Source organism: Rattus norvegicus, chromosome 19 (genome assembly GCF_021556685.1).
Source record: "Rattus norvegicus strain SHRSP/BbbUtx chromosome 19, alternate assembly SHRSP_T2T, whole genome shotgun sequence".
Classification (NCBI taxonomy): domain Eukaryota; kingdom Metazoa; phylum Chordata; class Mammalia; order Rodentia; family Muridae; genus Rattus; species Rattus norvegicus.
The window spans coordinates 25,520,673-25,543,057 of record NC_141552.1 but is presented as its reverse complement, the minus strand read 5'-3'; the positions used below and the strand labels follow the sequence as shown (position 1 = coordinate 25,543,057).

The 22,385-nt window shown below is 46.2% G+C and overlaps 1 protein-coding gene across 1 annotated transcript in view; it reads right to left on the bottom strand.

The window, feature by feature from the left end:
- LOC147999246 (disks large homolog 5-like) overlaps positions 1-16,559 on the bottom strand; it is an 80,176-nt gene extending 63,617 nt beyond the window's left edge. Inside the window, exon 1 of the mRNA XM_087596484.1 lies at positions 16,403-16,559. Coding sequence (XP_087452610.1) covers positions 16,403-16,529 — 127 coding nt within the window. The 5' untranslated portion in view covers positions 16,530-16,559. The remainder of the gene's footprint in view (positions 1-16,402) is intronic.
- Between the last annotated feature and the right edge of the window lie 5,826 nt (positions 16,560-22,385).

The following is a 22,385-nucleotide window of genomic DNA, read 5'->3' as shown; positions in this document are numbered from 1 at the left end:
GAGGGTGACTTCAGGCATGGAAGGTTCAGTCAGTCATTAGTCAGGATTCTCAATCAAGAGGGTGTTGTAAGTTCCAAAATGTGTGAGCAGTGTTCTGCATGAGACTAGAAGAACCCGCCCACCTATACAAAACAGCCAATGAAGAGTAATCACAAGCATACGTCTGGAGGTCCATGGAGAGGTTAACATCCACCTTAGTGTGGATTCTTCAGAGCACAGGTGGAGAGGAGTAGAAGAGCTGATGGTGGCTGAGGCAGGAGAGGAGTTCGGGTGTGAATTTGAGCCAGTAAAGGAGCTTGTAGGTTGGGCAGAGCAATGAGAGGTCTAACAGCATAGCTGTTGAGATCCTTCAGATTAATTTGTCTTAAGAGCCTCATGCCATAGCCAGGGACAGGAGTAGATCTGACTATTGGGTGGCTGGGCTCATATAGCCCAACAGGTTTGTCCTTGCATCTGTGGGATTCCAAGTCTCTCCCTTTAGACACAGCCATGGAGAAGGTGTAGCAGTGAAGGTGCAGATGGCTTTGCAATGCTTGGCTTATGGTGTTGAGTACTTCATGCTCCACAGAGCTAGGAAATGTCCTAGAAGCCAGGGAGGCTGAGCATGAGGAAGACAGGTCTCTGGGAGAGAGAAATGATAACCAAAGTCACTAAGAACTTCCTGAATCACAGTGTCTGTTAACCATATATTTTATTTACTTATTTTTATGGGCCTGAGTGCTTCACCTAATAAATGCTTGTGCACCATGTGGTATGTGTGGTGCCCGTGAAGTCCAGACTGATTCCCTAGAATTGCAATTACAGGTTAATAGGAGCCACCATGTGGACACTGGGAACTGAACCTTGGTCTTCTGCTCTTAGCCACTAAACCAACCATCTCTTCAGCACCACCCCCCAATTGTATAGTCATTAAGATTTAACCATTTGGCCTTCAGTATTTGAATTAATACAGATGTGACAAGAGTTATAGTTAACATGGTGGTTCAGGTATAGACAGGCAGGCATCTCATTGTATACAAAATATGAATCCATCCTTCCTTTCTTTCTTTCTTTCTTTCTTTCTTTCTTTCTTTCTTTCTTTCTTTCTCTTTTTGATTTACTCTTGGAGACAGTGTTGTTTTTTGTGTAGCTGACCTGGAATTAGCTCTGTAGAGGAAGCTGGCCTGGAATTCAGAAATCTGTCTGCCTCTGCCTCCCAAGTGTTAGGATCAAAGGCCTGTGCCACACCACCACACATCCTTCTGTTTAAAGGAAAAATGTAGTCTTACAGGTCAGCATGAGTTTAGCCCCGGTATAGACATTTTCCTAGGCCTTAGGAGCTGTAGAGTTCATGAAGGATTTGCTGCCTTCCCCTTTAGCCTGGCTAACTATGAGAGCTGCACACCCATGGGTGTTTGCTTCACAAGAGTCTGGAGGATGAGGGTCACAGGCTGAGGTAACTGTGTAGAGCAAAGGATGCTTGGTGAAGGTCAAGTGGGTAAAATGCTGAAATGCTGAGAGAAGAGGCCTATGGTAGGCGCCTCCTACACCTGAGACTTCCAACCCCGAAAAGCAGGGGGTAGAGAGTGAGGATGCACAGTGCACACAGGTCAGGAAAAAGCCATGTTCCTGAAGCCTCCATGAGTGGTGGACAGGCTCTAGGGCACCATGAGGGACCTCAGGAGCTTCTGCACTTTGTAGAATTACAGGGTTATATGTTTCACATGCCCATGATTTGCCCCCTGCAGCAGGGAGAAGCCAACACCAGAAACCTCCAGCTCCCAGCCCTGCTTTTGCCATGTAGGTTTATCCAGAAAGAGGTTGGAAGTCCCTGGACCTGGAGTCTCAGGTGGTTGTAAGCCACCTGACCTTGGTGCTGGAGACTGAACCCAAGTCTTCTGCAAGAGCAGCAAAGACCTGTGCGCTGCCTGGCCCAGCCAGGGCTGTGAAATGGGATTTATTTTCATGCTGAACAAGCCCAACAACAGTTTAGGTCCCTAGAAGCCACGTAAACCTGGATGCAGTAGTGTCTGTCATCCTGCCCTTCCTACTGGGAAATATGAACCTAAAGTGGACAGTCTCTAGGATTAGGGGGAAGGGCTAGCCTAGCAATCACAGCCATGGATGAGAGGTAGGTGAGGACCTGTGCTCAGTTTGTCTCTGACCTTTACACAGGCACACACACACCTGTACTCACAGAAACGCCATACAGACATACGTGAAAAAGGAAATAAGAACAAACAACATTGAAAATACAGTATACTGGGGCTGGAGGGATGGCTCAGTGGTTAAGACCACTGACTGCTCTTCCAGAGGATCTGAGTTCAATCCCCAGCAACCACACATTGTGTCTCATAACCATTTCTACTCTCATATACTACCCTTTACTGTTGTGTCTGAAAACAGGGACAGCGTACTCAGATGGACAAAATAATTAGTTTTTTAAAATCCTTTTCTTAAAAAAAAAAAAAAAACTCTTCTGTGACACATGCTCATTGTGTGATTCCAAATGTCGCTAAGTCAGTAAAGTCCTATTGCTACATGGTGCACCAGTTGTGTCAGCCTTGGTAGTAGAATGGCACAGTTGAAAATTTGCTGGTCACAGTGACCAGGCAGCCTAGAAAGCTAACCATGTGCAGAGAAGGCTGTGCTGTGTCCTAGTCCTCTACCCACACTGCCCCTCATCCCTACGAACATAGCACAAAGAACAGATGAGGAATGTTCCAGGATTCTTTCCTCTTTGATTGCCTTACTAACCTAGCCCTGTGCTACATGTAACCTTGTCACATCCTCTGTCCCATCCCTAAGCCCTCATACCTGTCAGATAAGACAGGGATCTTGCTTTGGGGGGAAGCTCTGGTCCCTCTCTGTCCTAACAGGCTCTGAGCCATCGCTGAAAGAGAGTCCTCTGAGGACTGAGGGACATCCATAGCCAGTGCTCTGACTTCCAGGAAGGTTTGAGGAAGGGGGTCCTCTTCTTGTGGTGCCTCTAGTAGGAGCAGCCCACACTTGGGCCCAGCTCCCACTGTCAGAAAAAGGAGGGTGGCTCTGGTCTTTGCACAGCTCTCTAGCTGAATGAACAGTGCATCTCTCCTCTCTCTCTTGCAGGAAGTCTCCAGTCTCTGGTGCAGGTGCTGTTCCCAAGACAAAGGAAAGGAAAGTGCTAAGTGAGGGTTCCCGGGATCCTTTAAAACATTATCTGCATTGTCTTCATTAATGTTTCTGTTTAATTTTTTATTCCATGTGTATTGATCTCCTTGTAGGGGTGTGCATGCCAAAGCATGAGTGTTGAAGGTGGAGGAAAAGCCATTGGAGTCACTTTATCCTACTGTGCGGGGTCCCAGGCTCTGAACTGGGTCATTGAGCTTCTTTACAAAGAGCTTTCATGCTGAATTTCTTGCTGACTCTGATTTCAGGGAGAGCATCTCATACAGCCCAGACTGGCCAGTAAACTACTGATCATCCTACCTCAAGCATTACCATCTAGTTCATGAAAGGTTGAGTTATTGACATGAGGAACTGGGGATGGGCAGAGGTGCATGACTGAGGCTATCTCTGCTCAGTGGCATGCCTTTGGGGACAGATAGTTTTCATCACTGAGGTGTCATTTGAGTGCAGTGCTCCTCTGGAGAGAAGGAGTCTCTTTTGCCAGGGCATCAGGCTCTCCAGACAGGACTTGAAGGTGGAGGTCTGGAGGCCAGGCCTGCATTCCTCTTCAGAAGCTGCATTTACCACTCTGGACAGTGCTATAGCACAGGGTCACATATCCAGTTCCACCCTGAGACCTGCTGAGTCACATGCAGTTTGTGCTGAGAAGCAAACTGGGGTCTCCTGCAAGGGCAGTGTGTGCCTCTCAACCACTTACTCATGCTTTCCTTAATTGTACACTCGAAGTGGGGCGGGCATGACACATGTGGGGGTCAAACACAAATCAAGGGAGTTTTTTTCTCTTTTTGTATCAGAGAGGGCCTAAGGATCAAACTCAAGCCCTCAGGATTGACAGTGATGCCTGGACCTGGTGAGTTCAGGGTAGGGGATGAGGGTTTAGTCCTAGGGATGGAGCCCAGGACCTCACATACGCTAGGCAAGTGCCTAATCACTGAGCTACATCCCCAGCAGATGTTGGTTGCAAGAGAACTTGGGCCCTCACCATGCCAAAGGAGCACTCTATCACTAAGTGGCCCCAGCCTGGTAGTCTTGTTTGTAACCTCTGCTGTGTTTGCATGCTGCCTGAGCTTATTAATATAGCCACATCCTCAGGGTGACAAAAACTTCATGGAGACTCCCACTGTCAGATACCTGAAGACAGGTTTCAAAGAGAACAGGTAACCAGTGCAGAAGTCTCAGAGTGTTCGTGTGAAGTACATGGAATATAAGTCCCAGATGACAGAATGCTCAGAACACTGGTGTCCCCACTCTTGGAAGTAACCAGGGCCACAGATCCCAGTCTTTCATCACACCTGAAGACCCCTAGCTGGCATGGTGGCACATACTTCTCATCCCAGCACTTGGGAGGCTTAGTCAGGAGAATCTCCTGAGAACAGGAGTAGGAGGACAGCCTGGCCAACCCATCAGGTGTTACCTGCAGGTCTAGTTCCAGACATAATCCTAGCATGCAGTCATCCCCGGCCATGCAGGGAAAGCATCATGGCACACCAGGAAGCCAGTGAGGCCCATGTTGCTTGACTGGGCAGCTACTTGTTAGCCATAAGGACTAGGGCTCAGAGTGCCCAGAGGCTGTGAGACTGAGGGTTTCAAGGACCCAGCAGCAGGCCAGATGGTCTCAGCCTGGACTCGATACTGAAGAAGGAAGGAGCCCTGAGTCCTGGCCAAAGCTGTTAGTAGCCCCATGACCTGGGCTGCTGGTGGCTGCTGGGGTCAGGAGCAGTGTCTTGGTGGGTCCTGCTGTGGTGAGAGAGAGCAGCAGAACTTCTGGAGGACAGAGAGGGAGCAAAATAGAACAGGAATCCAGTGTAGAGATCTTAGAGTGTTTGTGTGAAGCAGAGCTAGGAAGTGGGTTGCAGGGGCAGGGGAGCAGCAGGCTGTTCCTGTAGAGATGAGTCCAGCAGCATGGGGTGGGAGAGTATCTCAGGGGAGTGGCTCCTGTCCTTCCAGGACAGTCTCCATCAGAGACTGAAGGGCTGGGCCTGAGAGGCTAGGGGAATTAGGGATGAGGGAGAGACTGGAGAGATGTGGGAAACGGATGCACCTAGGAGTGAAGCAGGGCCCCCAATGTGGGATGGCTGAGGCCCAACAGAGTTGTGTGTTGCTGTTCCTACATTAGGCCAGGCCAGAGGGCCCAAGCTCCAGCAGCCAGAAAGGAAGCCAAAGTGTCTGAGGAGGTCTGCATCAGATTGCTGCATCTCATGAGGGTCCCACCAGTGGCCAAGGCAGGATTTGTTGAAAGCAAGGTTGTGTGTATAATTGTTCTCACCTCAGAAGGGAATAGGTGGCCATGGCTCTCACAGGTACTGAGGGTGCAGGGACAGGAGACCTATGGACTGACCTTACTGCCACAGGGCGGCTGAAGGCTCTTGCTGCCTTCAGTTAGTTGTTATATTAACCTGGTAGCTTCATTTCTTGAGAAGCTTGGGTGGATGAGGTGTAGCAGATCAAGGTCCAGCTGTGAGGAGGGATCCAGAGTGTTCCATGGTTGGCAAACAGGTTCTGAGATCTGGCCTGTGCACTCAGGCCAGTGTAACTGTTTGTCTTAGCTGCAGGCTCAAGAGGGTTGAACTGTCACAGGATCAAACACCACATGTGCCCTGTGTTTTCCAAGCTTTCTCATGGTTGCAAGCGCTGGGCGATCTCACATGGACTTTTCCATCATTCCCTGAGCTCTAGGTGACTCGGATGGATCATGGAGATATCTCTAAGCCTATGCCAGCACAGCAGTGACATCATGGCAGTGTCCTCTAGGGTTCCAGGACTGGATCTTTTTTTTTTTTCTCTCTCTGCTGATACAAGGAATAAGACATCCTATAAAACAAGGCCAAGCCTTCCTAGAGTTGAAGCCCAGAACACACAAGACTCCCCCAGGGATGGGCCCATCCAAGAAGGTGTGGGATGTTTTGTGGCTTAGGTTGTTTCACGGTGAGTAGGAAGTGTCTAAGACGCATACATGTAGCTGCTTGGGAGCTGCGGAGGTCATGGGACGCCCTAGATCTGATTCTGCAGATGACTGTGAACATCCATGTGCTGGGATCTGAACTCTGGTCCTCAATCACTGAGCCATCCCACTGGCCCCTGGCTGTCCCTTCCTAGAATGTTTCTGTATTTCCTCCTACTTGATGCCTTGATGCTGGCTCCTAGCCCAATGGCCTTATATACAAGATGAATTCTATAAATGTCTTATAAACACTAAGTATCCTGTGAAGGGTACTAATGCCCTGTTCATAACAGGAAGGCTGAGGAATCCAGTCTGCAACAAAGAGAAGGCTGGGTGCTTTTCCTGTCATTCAGCATGAAGGGCCAGTCATGTTTTCATTGTAGCGTCCTGGTTATGCTATGGGTCTTCCTGGTGCAGCAGTCCTGTTCTGTGACAAACGATGTGTCTCCTGCAGGAGGAAGAGTGGTCGAGTCACAGTACCTGCAATATGACAAGAAAACGAAAAAGGTGATGAAGTCCTTGACTCCCAGAACCACAGGAAGTGGGTTAGGTGGAGGGCAAGTAGGGAGACAGCTGAATCCTGAAGGACACTGTTGGGACCTTTGCCAGGTGCCTCTGTGACATCCAGACTTGGACACAGGGATGAGTCTGGGTAGTCTAACATCAGCATATATCAGTCTCCATGGTCTACGGCCCCTGCACCTCCTCACTGCTCCTCTGGCTTTGGAGACCTCAATTTTGCCAAGCCTTTTCTTCAGGACCATCCCCTGGATCATCCAGGTGGCTCCTAAGAGACAGGCAGTGACAGCAGACATTTGGTATGGATCACAGGCGAAATTGTCATGGGGCTTTGTGCCATCCTACCCAGAATGCTGTGAAAGGCCCCACTTTGGTGGTGTTCACTTCTGGAATGCCCTGTGTGATAGTTTCAGCTGTGAATAACAAGGCTAGCAGTTTCTACTGCTGCCCACACAGGGCTCCAGCACCCTGAAAGCTGCAGTGCTCACCTAGAAGGGAAGCACATTCAGGACAGGGAGAGCCCTGAGGAGCTCAATCAACTTCCTGGTCATCCCTGCAGAGACACCTCACCCCTGCAGTGTGGTAATCCCCGCAGTGACACCTCACCCCTGCAGTGAGTGGTCATCCCCGCAGTGACTCCTCACCCCTGCAGTGTGTGGTCATCCCTGCAGTGATGCCTCACCCCTGCAGTGTGTGGTCATCCCTGCAGTGATGCCTCACCCCTGCAGTGTGTGGTCATCCGCGCAGTGACACCTCACCCCTGCAGTGTGTGGTCATTCCTGCAGTGACACCTCACCCCTGCAGTGTGTGGTCATCCCTGCAGTGATGCCTCACCCCTGCAGTGCAGACCTTTGGACCTGTGGCCTTCAGGTTCCGGATTATCTGTTAAACTCAGTTCATAATCAGAATGTTTTGTGTTCAGCCTCTGCCTGGACTGTACTCCAAGAAGAGTTCAAGGGTTTCTGTGGCAACATCTAGCGATCAAGCCTTAGCAAAAGGATTCCCACATCACCCTGCAGGCAGATTCCCATAGTCATCCCTAGTCCATTTAAGCTGCTGCTGAAGATGCCTTGAAGGCATAGCCACAGCGACCCTGTGTGTTCAGAGGTGATGTTTTCATTCAGGAACCTGATGCTGAGTCTTCTCCTAACCCAGCAGGCGGTCCCTGCATCAGGCTGGAGTCTTGAGTTTCTGTGTTGTCCTGATAACACCTGCTGTGTTCTCCTGGGGCAGAATGGATCTCAGAAGGTCTGGGCCAGTCTCACTGGTTGAGGATTCCTGCAAGGCCTCATCTCCAATTCCTGAGGGAAGGTGTAGGTTAGGAGAACGCCTGGATTTGAAATTCAGTGTTTTCAGATTTCAGGATTGGATGAGGGGAACTCAGCGTGTGCATGTATCCATGTGTCTGTATGCATGCACATGCAGGCCAGGGATGGACACCAGCAACCTTCCTCAGTCACCCTATGCCTCTCACACAAAGGAGCTCTCACACAGAAGCTGTGGATCACAGATGAGGTTGCTCAGGCTTAGAGTCCCAGAGATTCTTCTGCTGTGCTTCAAAACTTTGAGAGAGAGAAAGAGAGAGAGAGAGAGAGAGAGAGAGAGAGAGAGAGAGAGAGAGAGACAGAGACAGAGAGAGAGAGACAGAGAGAGACAGAGAGAGAGTGTGAGAGAGAGAGAGACAGACAGACAGAGAGAGACAGAGAGAGAGAGAGAGAGAGACAGAGAGAGAGAGACAGAGAGAGACAGAGAGAGAGAGTGTGTGAGAGAGAGAGAGAGACAGACAGAGAGAGACAGAGAGAGAGAGAGAGAGAGAGAGAGAGAGAGAGAGAGAGATTCTACCAGCTTGTACAACCATGCATGCACATATGGATGCCAGAGGGAAATATCCTGTATCTTCCTTTTCGAACAGGGTCCTAATCAACTATCAGGTCTCTATATCTTAATATCTAGCAGGGGTCCCAGCGTGAGCATAGCCAGGGCATACACATGCTTGGCTGTCAGGCAGGCAAGAGGCAGATATCTTGTTCTGTTTTTCATGGTTAATGCTCTTAGTGCCCTTGAGGGCCTGGCGGACACCTGCCTGGAGACTGCTGGATCTGATGCTGGCCTAGACAGCCAGGGCTATTGATGATGGATGTCCAAAGTGGCCCTCATTCTTGGCAAACTTCTCTCCTCTAGTCTAAATGTGCTTGGGTGTTTAATGCAAGGACTGGGTTGTAGTTTTCCTCTTCCATCCTGCTGCCTCCTTGTTTTCTTCAGTGGGTCACCTGCCCTAGTGAGGAAAGAGAAGTGTGTGAACCACAGCACCACCTGCCCATGCTTCTGCTTGCTGGTCTGTGGTATCTGTTGATGGAGAACCTTTCCTGTGGCGGTCAGTCCTGTTGCTGTTTGTGAGTTTTGAGTATTTACGTCAGTGTAGTAATGTGCACAGTCATCCTGGGAAACCCCACAGGAAGTTGGTCCCCAGGTTTCAGCACACAGAAGCACAGGCCAGAAGAGATGCCCAGGTGTTGAAGGAGGTCCGGTAGATGTGCTGTTAGTTTCCTGTGCCTGATGCATGATTGTCCCTTGCTTAATAAAATGTATACACAAAACTCTTTAAGTGTCCCACTGACCTCTGAGAAAGAACATCAAAGGGAAGATGGCTCTGAACTCTTAACTCCCTGTTCCTGTCCTCATAACAGGTTTCTGTAGCAGCCAAAGGAGAGAAGCCACCTGAGGGAAGGAAGTCCAAGACAGTGCCTAGGAGCAGAAGTAGGGTCTGGCTGTAGAGGGGACAAGTGGCTGGGTATAGGGACTCTAGGATCAGAAAAGAGGCTGCCTGGCATCTCCCACAGCAACGAAGACAGTCACGCATAGTCATGCTCAAAGGCCAGTCTGATCCACACTGTCCCTCATTTCCCAGGCGATTATAGATTGTGTCAGGTAGCAGTTGAAAACTGGCCATCAGGGCATGATTCAAGTGTTTATTAAGGTATCATGGCATCAAGAGTATATGAGGACATAGCCATATGTACACAGAACGACATGCAGATGCAGAGAGCAGGGAGGGAATAGCCAGGAGCTCCTGCTTGCTGCTGCCTTAGGGGTTCTACAGAAATCCCAGTGGCACTTGGGAAGTGGAGGCAATATCAATTAGGGATTGTGGCCACATGGGGAGATTGAGACCAGCCATGTGCTGTGGCATCAGAACACTGACCAGCGATGACAAAATGGAACATAAAAAACTGGTGCTCAGCTTTGATACTGCTGACTGCTGATGTGGCCAGGGGCCATCCGGTTCACCAAAGGCTCAGCCAACAGTTGTCTCTCCACTCACCAAATGTCAAAGAGTGGCCCAGCTCCACAACCAAATGTGTGCCCACATTGCAATGGCTCCGGTACTGTTTCACCTCAGCTGCGGAGATCTCAGGATCCATGAGTGTCCAGCACACACACACCCGAAAGAGACAGTCTTAGGGGTCGTAGGCAGCACTGAGGGTGGTAAGCCTCTGCCTCACGGCTCAATGGCCCTGACCTTGGCATTGTTTGGGCACAAGAGAGCAAAGTGATGGGGACAGACAACCTGCAGTCTACCACGCTGGAAGGGCATGACTAACACTGATTGATCACATCCATGTGACTACTGAAGCTTTTCCTGCTCTCTGTAGTGGTGACCTTACAGAAACCATGCACACCCGGTTTAGACTGTATTAAAGTAGCACACCATTTCAGGGTTCCCTGCAAGGTACCATGGGACAGTAGTAGCATGAGTCTGCATGTATCTCGACAGTTTTCACTAGGGACCAAACACACACACACACACACACACACACACACACACACACACACACACACACACCCTTTACTGACATGGTGCACATTCTTTGCACACAGAAGAAAGTGAGTAGTACTGAAAACACACCAATCATGGAATTGATGGAGGGAGTTGTGGGGAAGCTGGGGCTTAGAGTTACTTAAAGGCCCTATGCAGGCTCTCCTTTTGTTGGAGGAGAAACTTCAAGTGCAATGTGGTTCTTTATTTTCTTTCTCTAAAGCACAGAGGGCTAGGGTGGATCACAGGGCTTTGAGCATGTTCGGCAAGTACAGTCACAGTGAATTAAATAATAGGGCTGGAACCCTATTAATCTTCTACAGAATTACAGAGCTGCCTGGATGAAGACTCTCAGCTGAAAAGGTGGACATCTCAAGACAGGCACTGGACAATGGCTGACAGACTTGACTGAAGACTGGAAATGTTTTGGTATCTCATAGGAAAAGAAGGCCCCTCCCACTACACTGTACTCTAAGGACAGTTTATTCAGGTTAGGATGACATGAACTATTGTCTTAGGTCACAGATGTCAGCACAAAGTAGCAAAGGTATTGTATGCCAATGGTAGCATCAACAGAACAAAGCACACAGTGTCATGAAGACATAAATTATGAGTTTGTGTAGCAAGACCCAGGCCTCTTCCAGGTTCTTAGATAGTAACTGAGAACCTCAAATATGGTGGTGATGTGATAGTGTGGGGTGAATCTAGTTACAACTAGTTTGTATTGTGACACAGATGACACTTTTTGTGTCATGGTCAGCTTTTAATGAATGACTAGTCCTAAGCATGAGAGTAACCAAATACTACATTGCTTCTCTAGCTGCTGAGCTTTTAAAAGCCCTGGGGTGACAGCAAGCTTTTGTGGACATACTGCATTGGTCCTTCTGTACTTTAACTCTCTGAGTCACCTCCACTCTCAGCAAGTTAGATCAATTCCACAAATTGGAAATCAGTCACCTGGAAAAAATACATTCTCAATACGATCCCAGATTGGCCATGGAAAAAGGGTAGCTTGAACTGTCCCACCTAGGTTGGGCTTGCACAGGCCTTCTCTCCAAAAGAAACCTGTGTTCACAGCTGCAAGCTACACTCACTATGGATGCTCTGGAGGTTCCTTCCTAAACTGCTTAGATTAAAATAATTTTCTTGCTAACAATCAAAAAACTGATTATGCCAATCTGGCCTACAAGAAGCTAGTTTCTATTCTGTATTTTATCAGATGTGCAGAATACATATGGTCATCACTGATAATAGGTGAAAGATCTGCTCTAATATGAAAACTAAGTGATGCTGGAGGATGATCCTGACACACAATGAGCAGTGGGAACACCAGAGCTCTGTAGGGATGCCTGACAACCTAACACGTTGAGCACGCAGGCCTCAGTAAGTTCCCTGTGAACACACATCTCCTGAGATCTCTCTATTTAATTGGAGGTGATCCTGTCCACCTAATACAGCACCTCATGTGGAATAACAAAAGCCACCTGCAGGAGCTGTGGTGATGACTCACAGGGTAGAGCATCTGCTGCTCTCTCAGAAGAACCACATGGACCCTAACAATTGGGTAAAGTGTGTCAGTGATTACATCATAAAGTGTGTGTCCGAGACACAGCCACATTATCCACACAAAAGACACTGTCACACTGGGTACACCTTGGTGACTTTGAATTCACTTATTAGCCCAGGCTCCATGGAACATGCAGAGATCCATCTGTAGCTGTAAGTTCTAGGTCCACAGGAAGGGACAGAACCCTTGAGTAAGAAAGATAGTCTTAAGAGTCAAGACATAGAATTCAATTTTTATTCATAACAAATACATTTTTACAACAAAACAGGATTAAAATGAATAAAAATATTTAAAAATATTTGAAAGTAAAAATAGTAACAAGAACATATAAATATGAAACAACAAAAAGAAAACTTCAATTAAAATCATAACAAAAATACTTCTAAACAGCATATTCTTAACGAACATTTAGAAGCACAGACGTATTGCTGTTTCTCCTCTAGCACAAATAATGAAAGGCGGTCCCCCAAGTTGTCTCTCAAGTGCTGTTTTCTGAAGAAGAAAGAGAGTAAGACCTCAATCAGTCAGGATGGCTTAGTGGTATATAAATTTAGGGTCTCTAATAAATGACAAATTAACTCTGAGGAAGAATACTCATCCAAAAAATGTTGTTACCATTCAGGATGTTGGTCATCAGGGACTCCTGAGAAAGCAACTTATTCTTCAGGAAGCTCTCTTACTGGGGTGTGTCCAATTCCAGCTCTCTTGCACTTTCTGAGACCTGGGAGAGGAAGGCAGTTTTTCAGACACTGATTTGGTCGGGAAATGCAAGCCAGCTGTCAGAATGCTGCCTTCTACCACCTCAGTTCTATTGGACAGTCGACATGGACCTTTTAACTGATATCATTGTTGCTAACTCTGTGAGCAGGGCAAAATCTCCAGCAAGCCTCACAGTAATGTGGGCTGCCAATCTGGGACCCAGACTTATACCAGTGCAAACCAAGAACAGGGCAATGGGAAGAGACCTCATCAGGTTGCAGGAAGAAAGGAGATGTCCATATGTCTCCAAGGTTAAAGCCAATGACAAGTACTAATTTGACATTTGCACTTGGTTCTTATCCCAAAGGTGCTTCCTACACAAGAGGTCACATGACCACAGAGTGTCAATTGTTCAAGAACCAAGAAATTGTTCAAAACTCTACATAGGATCCAATCTATCACATGGATATGCAATTTTAGATATGTTATTCATCTGTCACCATTTCTAGACTGCAGCTTCAAAAAGAGCAGCAAAATATGCTTGCACAATAATTCAGTTTCTGAAAAGTGGTTAACTTCCCAGAATACTTGTGCATAGGCAGAGCAATGAACAATTCCATTACATGAGGTGGTTGGCTGGTTGTGAGTGTAAATTAGAAAGGTGGTAAGAGAAGCAAAGATGTATCAAATTGGCAAATTTTATCAGATATTGTTAAGCTAACACATCTGCTCATCCCTACCTGATAATGCTGGTTCTGGCCGTTGATGGTCTTTATCTTTCTTGTTGCAGTCAACCAAATATTTCTGGTTCAGTGCACAATCAAGATGTACCTCCTTGCTCTCCTGCTTCAGGGGGACCAACTTCTTCCTACATGTGTTCTCCATCAGGAGCTGGCTAAGCAGGTTTCTGGAAATACAGTATGCATAGTAAGATCATGCTGGCCCTTCCTCCCATTCCTACTCCCAAGTCCCACTAACTCTACCAGATCCCAGATACCCATGAAGACTTAATAAAATGCATCTTGATACATATAAGGCTGCTGCACAAACCATAAAGAGTTAATTCGGGGAAGAATAAATTGTTTGCTTGGCCTGACACCAATTAGTGTCCACACCTCTGAGAAAGAACATGGATCTACAACTATCCATGAAAGCCCAATGCATGGGGCCAACATCAATTAGTAGTGGGCCAACACCCTCAAAGGAGGTCAGTAGAACCAAGAGAAGGTCATGCTAACCATGTGGTCCACGCACTGAATTTTATAAAACCTGGTGTGACACCATAGGTCCAGGTCAGCCTAATAACCTTCTGCTGACTTCAATCAGTACTGTTCTATCTAGAGCCTTCTGAAGATGCCTAGACAATCCTGGGATGAGTAACAGTCTTTTAGTAACCTTTCTAATTTACACTCACAACCAGCCAACCACCTCATGTAATGGAATTGTTCATTGCTCTGCCTATGCACAAGTATTCTGGGAAGTTAACCACTTTTCAGAAACTGAATTATTGTGCAAGCATATTTTGCTGCTCTTTTTGAAGCTGCAGTCTAGAAATGGTGACAGATGAATAACATATCTAAAATTGCATATCCATGTGATAGATTGAATCCTATGTAGAGTTTTGAACAATTTCTTGGTTCTTGAACAATTGACACTCTGTGGTCATGTGACCTCTTGTGTAGGAAGCACCTTTGGGATAAGAACCAAGTGCAAATGTCAAATTAGTACTTGTCATTGGCTTTAACCTTGGTGACATATGGAACTGAAAACTGAGTCCTAATGACCCTGGAACACTGATGGGTAAATAGCACAAGAGATAGAACCAGAGCTGAAGACCGTCCAATCCAGAACAAAGAAAGTCAGAAATGGCCATTCCACAAGTGATAGCCTTTCTGACCAGGACTTACCTAGAGAAGGTAATCTCCTTCTTCAGCTTATGGTTGTTCTCATGGACCTCAGTGTTCTCCATCTCTAAGTTGTGCAGAATTGACATGACCGCCTCCTCCATTCTCTCCAGGTCTTCGTAATATGGATTTGGCCTGAAGTGTGGCCTGGCCCCAAATGATAGAATACAATGAACATCGGCATTTAGGAATATATGAACTCAGGGTGGGTCCTATATTACTCCAGGCTGCTGCCTGGATCTTCCAGCACTCAGTCCCCTGCCTAGCAAGTACAGAGACTCACCATAAACTCACTGCAATTACAATCTTGCAAAGCCACCAGCTGTCAAGGGCTTTGCAAATGCACACTGGGAACTCACTCTCCCTGACTTTATCCCTGAATTCTTCATTCAGACCACAAGTTCTGCTTTTAAATAAGTGGAAGCAGATGAGTCCATTTTCAATCTCACTCCTGAGGAAGGGTAAGGTTCTGAATCTCCACTATATGGGAGGTGAGGTTTAGCACAGGGTGGTTAGGGAGGCACAGCTTTCTAGAACCCAAAACCTTAACAGGATAAGAAAAAGGTGACCTTGCAGACCCAGGAATGAAACAAGAGCATTTGGTGTGATTCATACCTGTTCTTCATGGATCTCTCTGTCAGAAACCTCAGGCGATCTCTCAGGTCATTTCTCTCCTCGGTAATGAGCTGCAGCTCTTTAATCAGCTTCTCCTTTTCCTTCATGGCCTGATTCTTGCTTAGGTCAGTGCCATGGGAAGATGTTTCTATCCCAGCGTCTGTAGGTAGAAGAACACAAGTGAACCTGCATGGGGAGAATGCATAGAGTGTACATAGATCACAGTGAGGCCTAAACAGGAGAACAAGCCTGGAACCCAGTGTCACTGCTAGGCGATTGGTCTATGCTTAAGAGACCTCCTCAGGGGATCTCAGTTCTCGCACTACTCTATAGAGATCAAAAGATGTAAGCAGCCAGGTGTTCCCTATGCTGGACATCACGTGCTTATATGTACCACGGAGATGGCTTCTCCAGGATTATTATCAGCTGAACAGGGTACAGCTTGGTTTCAGGACCCTCACCCCTGTGGCTTCAGAACTCAGATGATAAATTCACCATCCACAAAACTTGAGTGATTGGAGACACTCAGATGTCCTACCCTGATACTCTAAAGCAACAACTTTGGATTTAAAACGCATTTCCAGGGAGGATATGTTCAACAGACTTATCAGTGTCCCTATGTGAAATACCAAATGCCCCAGAAGTGCGAATAGGTTACAGGCTGAATCTTGGTCTACACGTTCAAAATAGTTTTGGTATTGTAGAAAAATTTTTGTAACATACAACCTCTAATATATAAAGCAAACGATGACCCTGCCAGTTAGAAGAAATCGGAGAAGGTCTAAGAACATAAGATTATTGCCTGAAGCACAATCTCTCCCTGTTACTACTGTCAGATACCCACTGTATTTAAAGAAGCAATGATAGTGAAATACATTGCTGCCCTGTCTAAACTCAGAAAAGGTGGACCCTCCATGACCACTGATGGTGTTATTATATCAATGTAACAGAGCAAATGAACTGAAAAGTAAAGACCAGAAGTTCACAGTATAATAGCATTGGCCTTACCATATCCTCCCAGTGGGGATGGGGAAACTAAAGTTCTGAAATCCTTGACTTTAAGGAATTGTGATATTCGTGGAAATTCAATTCCTTTTCAGATGCTCCAGTTGCTGTGGCCCATTGCTAGAAAGGTCAGCTTAAGCCTGCAGCCACCCTGGCAGGAAGCTCAAAATACACTGCCCAGAACTTACTCCACATTCCCCAGAAGTGCTGTCTTTGTCCATCATTACTTTGAGACGAAAGGCCAGACTCCTTCACTCTAGTCTCTCCAGAATCGACATTCCCCCTCCCAAAAAGCTTGCGAAGACGGGAAAACATGTCTTAGCTTGTAACCGCCAGACTCAGACTGAGAGAAACTAGGGCACTGGTTGTCACTACAACACTGGTGACATCACAGAGGATGCCAGAACTCTCTAGGAGACAATAGAATGTCCAAGAAGGGACAACTGATGTCATGGGGAGCAGACTTTGCCTTCCTGCTAATGTTCTCCATGTACTGAGCATAAGCAGAGGTGCCCTTTCCAGGAGACTTTCCTGGGGCAGAGCCACTGAGCATCTCCTGCTTCCAAAGCCAAATTTTCCTCAAGGCTTGATTATAAAACCTTAGTAATTCCTATGCATCTAAATGAATGTTTCCTTTCAAATCTTTCCCAAAAAATGTCTCATCCTAACTCACATTGTCCTCAATCACCAATGTTAGCCATTAAAACTTCCTGAGATTTCATACCAGCTTGAATATGCAGTCAAAAGTTCTCCTGTCTCATTATGTACGGGTGCTTTAAATCACATCAAGAAATAGTCTGCATGGTAGGTTACAACATGGGTGTGTGTTAGGGGAACACTCATGAAGTCATGTGCTTAGCAATCGACAATTGCCAGAAAATTCCTTAGGAGAAAGAGTTGAAGTCTTTAAGGTGCTAGGAAATGTGTGGAGACCTGTTGGCAGAGGAAAGTGCAATATTGGAGCCACCAATGACGGGAACCTCATGCTGCTTGTGGGGTTCTCCTCTCTGCACCAATGTCACCAAAGGAGCACTGCTCACAGGCCTGAGTAAGATGTACCATGAGCTTCTATCAGAAAAATAAAATACACAAGAGATATAGAGGGTGCACAGAAACGTCTAAAATGAGGCTATAAACATCATTAAGTGGATAGAGCAAGGTCCCAGCACCTGTACACTGGGAAATGGCCACCCCACCAAACACAAAAGCATCTATCATGGTAAAAAATGAATACTTTATAGAATGCACCCACTAACACTGATTGATCACATCCGTAGTTCAAATTTTGGGGGCAAATTCATGGCCTTAACTATCTTTGTCTCAACTTATATAGCAAAAAATAAGAAAGTACGAGAAAAGAAAAAGTCAAAACTAAAAGCTCAAGCTTCTCATATGAGGATTGCAGGAAGTGTTATATGGGAGTCAGTTCTGATTAGGCCATTTTAGATAGAACAGTGCATAGTGACCCTTAATGTGATGGGCCCTATATAAAGCTTTTTGCAATATTGGAATTTTAACAAACCTCATCCAGAACGTACGGAAGAGGCACCATGTGATCACCATGTGGTCACCATGTCCTTACTCTGTATCAGGTTATTTTTCTGCATCCTTGATTGTCAGGCATATAACAGCAACAATCTGAAATAGCTGACAGACATGGAAAAACATGGCTAAAACTATAGTTGTGGGTTATACACCTCAACTGTGAAAGGCTAATGCTGTCTGCACAGTCCTTGGAGGCCACTCTTATAAGCCTATTCATTGCAAAGTGAAAGGAGGTTTATCAAGGCTCAAAGTGATCCTGGCCAGCCAGGTAGAGGGCAACATGTGATACTTGAGACCCTGTTTTAAACCAGCACAGAAATCCACACTTCATTCAAAGCATCATCTACGAATTCTCGATTATTTACCATTCTCTCCCTACCAGTCGTTCTGTTTGGAATGGTAGAAAACAACTGGAACTGATCTTTCTATTTTAAGGACCTTGATCTCTCTTTTTTTTAGGTCCACATTAAGAGTGCATACAAATGGACATCACCATCTGAACATCTTAGTATTATCTACTCTGTATATATAGCATAATACTGTGCCTATGACAGTCTTAAGCTTCCTTGAGTGTAGTTGCCCCATCAAGAATTGTGAAGTTCTGAGTTCAAACCGCAGTGATGCTTTAAAGGGACTAGAAGAAAGCCATCAGAGATACTCCACTTCTTTGTCCTTAGATTAAATCAAGTTGACACAATGTGAACCTGGTGGGCTATTTAACCATGCATCTTTCTCCCAACCCCACTTCCACGAGTTCAGTCCATGGCAGAATTCATCCCCCACCATCCTAGGTATTTCTTTGTATATTTCTACAAGAGCCAGGTTTCTTTTTTTTAATAGAATTAGTTGTAGTCAATCAAGTGCTGCCCTATGTGAGAAATGATTAGTATCTATTGCAACTTACCACAGTGTATTTGTGTATACAAGTACATTATTGGAAATCCAGCATTACTGAGGGATTGGAAACCAGTGCTGTGGCCTTGCCTTTCTGTGCCTCTTCCTGGCTCACAGGCAGCAGGGGGCAGACCTTGAGTTCCTCTTCAGGGACAGAGTGATGTTGAATGGGCACTGAGCAAGCAAAGAAACACAGCTGAGGCAGCTCCTTTCAGTTATCAAACACATCATCTCCTTCCCATCTTAAGGGCTACTGCTGAGGTCTTGCCCCCATACCTACCTTAATAGCAGCGAATTTGTTACACAGCAGCCAGCTCTTTCCTATTGTTCTGTAATACGCCTCCACATCATGAATGCCAAGAAAAACACTAACAAAGAACAAAAAACTCTGACGTTGAACTGTGTGGTGCTGGTCACATACCCTGTTATGTTCTGTATGTTATGAGGTTTGTTAATCTTAACAAGTTCCCCAAGTGTATTCTTCACATAGGACCCAATAGATTCAAGGAAAATAGGAACAATTATGTGTAAAATGTCCTGAGTCAGGGCCATAGACAGCAGCATTTCCAGCACTTGTGCATGAGCCCATGTGGATCTTGCAATGAGCGGGGCCTAGCAATGTCCAGTACACAGTTGTGAGCTGTTGCTCTGGTTGAACTGTATTGGTGTGTGCATTAATAAACTACACCTATTTAAATGAATTCAGTGTCCTGTGGTGTGAATCCAGACCCCTTGACACCAGGTCTTCCCTTCTGCAGCACTCGGGAAAAAGGCTAAGTTTAGGAAAGGTGACGTCTTGTCATAAGTTATGTGACAAGAGGGATGGTAAATGATCCCTTGAGATAAGAATCAAGGTTTCCTCTGTGGTATTTAGGTCTATACTGGCCCTGTGCAACAGCTTCAAGAACCCATTTCTGATTTTCCTTGGGATTCCCGTGATGATGCACTCAGACATGATTGGAAACAACCAAAACGGTGGTCAGACTTGATTTATAAAATGTAGGTAACATTGCAAACTTAAGTTGTAGGATATTTGATCATATTGTCATCCCCAATATTGTGTTATTTACTTAGAAAAATACCTTCTGGCTGTGTAGTTCAGTACTAGCACCAATATTTAACCCTAGAGCTATTTTTGTTTGTTTCTTTGTTTGTTTTTTGTTTTTGTTTTTGGATGAACAAGTACTTTCCTATTTTGTGGCCCAGCCCTAGCTCTTACTTCTTTGCACAGTCATAGAGAGACCTAAAACATATACTCAGACAAAGTCAGGGGAGTGTATAAAAGGGCCTAAGGCAATACCACATAATGACATTGAAAGTGGGCTCTCTTCTTGATCCACGCCTCCAGCTCTCCTGACATCTACATGAATTATAACTCCTAATGCAGTGTAAATGATGTCTGCGCTATTGCTGAAGGAATCATGAGAATAACAACTCTAAACATCCCACCGTGGATAGAATTTGTGGAAAGAGGCAACTGGCAGCCAATGAGAGGGCTCTACAGTTAAAGGGGCTTGCTGTCAAGTCTGATGAGCTTGACTCAATCCCCAGGACCCACGTGGTAAAAAGGAGAGAAACAAGGGCCAAGCTGTCCTCTGGCTTCCACTCATGTGCTTACATGTATGTGAGTATATATGTATATGTCTGTATGCACGTGTGGTTATGAATGTGTGTATGCATGTATGTGTTAACGTGTATATGTATATGTGTGTATATGTCTGTCTATATGTGTGTATAGGTGTATTTGTATGTGTGTATATGTATTGTATGTGTGTGTATGTGTGTATGTATATGTGTATGTGTGTATGCATGTATGCGTGTATGTGTGTATGTGTGTGTATGTGTGTGTGTGCATGTGTGTATGCATGTAGGTGTGTATATATGTGTGTGTGAGCATGAATGTGTATAGTCATGTATATGCATGTGTTTTCATGTACGTGTATTCGTGTATATGTACGAATGTATGTGTGTATATGTATGTATGGACACACAAACACACACAATGTTAAAACATAAAAAGCTCCTTGGAGTATTCACCGTGCCTGGATAAGTGGTGACCATGTGGGGGAAACACATGTCCATGTACACATACCTGTTCACATGCGCTGAGCAATGCCCAGCCTGGTCTTGAGCTCACTACCTGCCCAACGATGAGTTTCTGCCCACATGGTCTTCTCAGAGCCAGGTGACAATTGTTCCTGCCATGCCAGTTCTGTTCCCGTTTCTCATGCCACAAACCTTCTAGCTTGAATCTCACCTACTGACGCAGGAACCTAACAGCCTCCAACCCAGTGAAGTAAGTAAACTTCTTCCTGACATTCTCAGGCTTGGTGTCCCCATGAGTCACAGGGAGGAAGGATGGCATGCACCAAGGAGAAGGGCCATGGGCAAGGAGGAAAGGATCATAAGTCAGTCATCACTGACACCAGCAAAGTGTGTGCTTCAGAGCTGGCTCTGCTCACTCTTGTCCCAGTGGCAGGACTTAAGAGTGGTGCATACCTGTCACCCAGCACTCAGAGACGTCTGAGGCATGAGAACCAGGAGTTCATGGCCATTTTAACTAATGGTGAGATCAGAGACAGCCTGGGCTGCATGAGACTCAGTCTCAAAGCAGGCAAGGAGGAACTTGCTATATTTGAGCAAGGAAGCTGGAATCCTCCTGGGTTCTAAACATTCACTGCAATACAGAAAGATGCTAGGACTAGTGTGGGAGAAAGTAGGAGACAGAGAAGCCAGGTTAACCCTCCCTAATCTTCTCATGCTGTGTGAGCTATGAGTAGATGGTGCCCTATACACTGTGGACAGGATGGTCTCTCAGACGGTTCAGAAAGCCATGGAGGACTCCAGCAATTCTCCACTTGGGTGTCACTTGAGTCTTATATGTGTGTGTTTACAAGCCAAAATATAAGATCCATAGGTGACTGTGTAAATTCAACATGGCACAGCCATGTGCTGGAATATTATTCAGCCTTACATAGGATTCAGATTCTGACCCTTGAACAGGAATGAGAATGGTAGCCATTCTCCTAAGTCAGACCTCCAGGCAGTGCAAAGACAAACTAACACTGTATGACACCACTGAGGGCTGCAGTGTCACCAGTTATATAAAGACAGAAAGCAGGAAGGTTTACAGAGCCCCAGGGGTGACATGGAGTGGGGAGGTTGGAGGGTAGGTGTGTAAGTGGGACTGAGGCTCAGAGGAGTGAGACATGGCTGCAGAATATGCATGTGGCTGCCTCCCATACCTGTGGGTCCTGCCTCCTCAGAAAGGCAAATACAGCAAAAGAAATGAACAGAGGCAACAGACTCTGACCTCCTGTAGACACACACAAATGACGTGACAGAATGTGCACACTGCTGCCTTGCTGCAGGAGCAGTTGAGCATCCAGAAGGGTTGAAAGAGGCTGGAAGGGCTGAGCATGGCACTGAGTTCAAGGACATAGCTTTAGGTCCTGGGGAACATACGGTGCCCAAGCCCCATCCTGCTGATACTGAGGGACACAGCTGACATTCAGGGTGATGGCTGGGCTGGGCTGGGGAATAGACGTCCACTCTCACCTGCTCCAGCTTGAAGATGTGCTGGGTGAAGTAGGACTGCAACTACTTGTTGGATTCATTGATGCAAATCTGCTGGAAGCTATTCTGTTCAAAGTCCTCAAATCTGAATATGGCCAAGACACCAATGGGCAAGCACTGGGAGACATGGTGTGGTTATAGCCGGGGTCTCCTGGA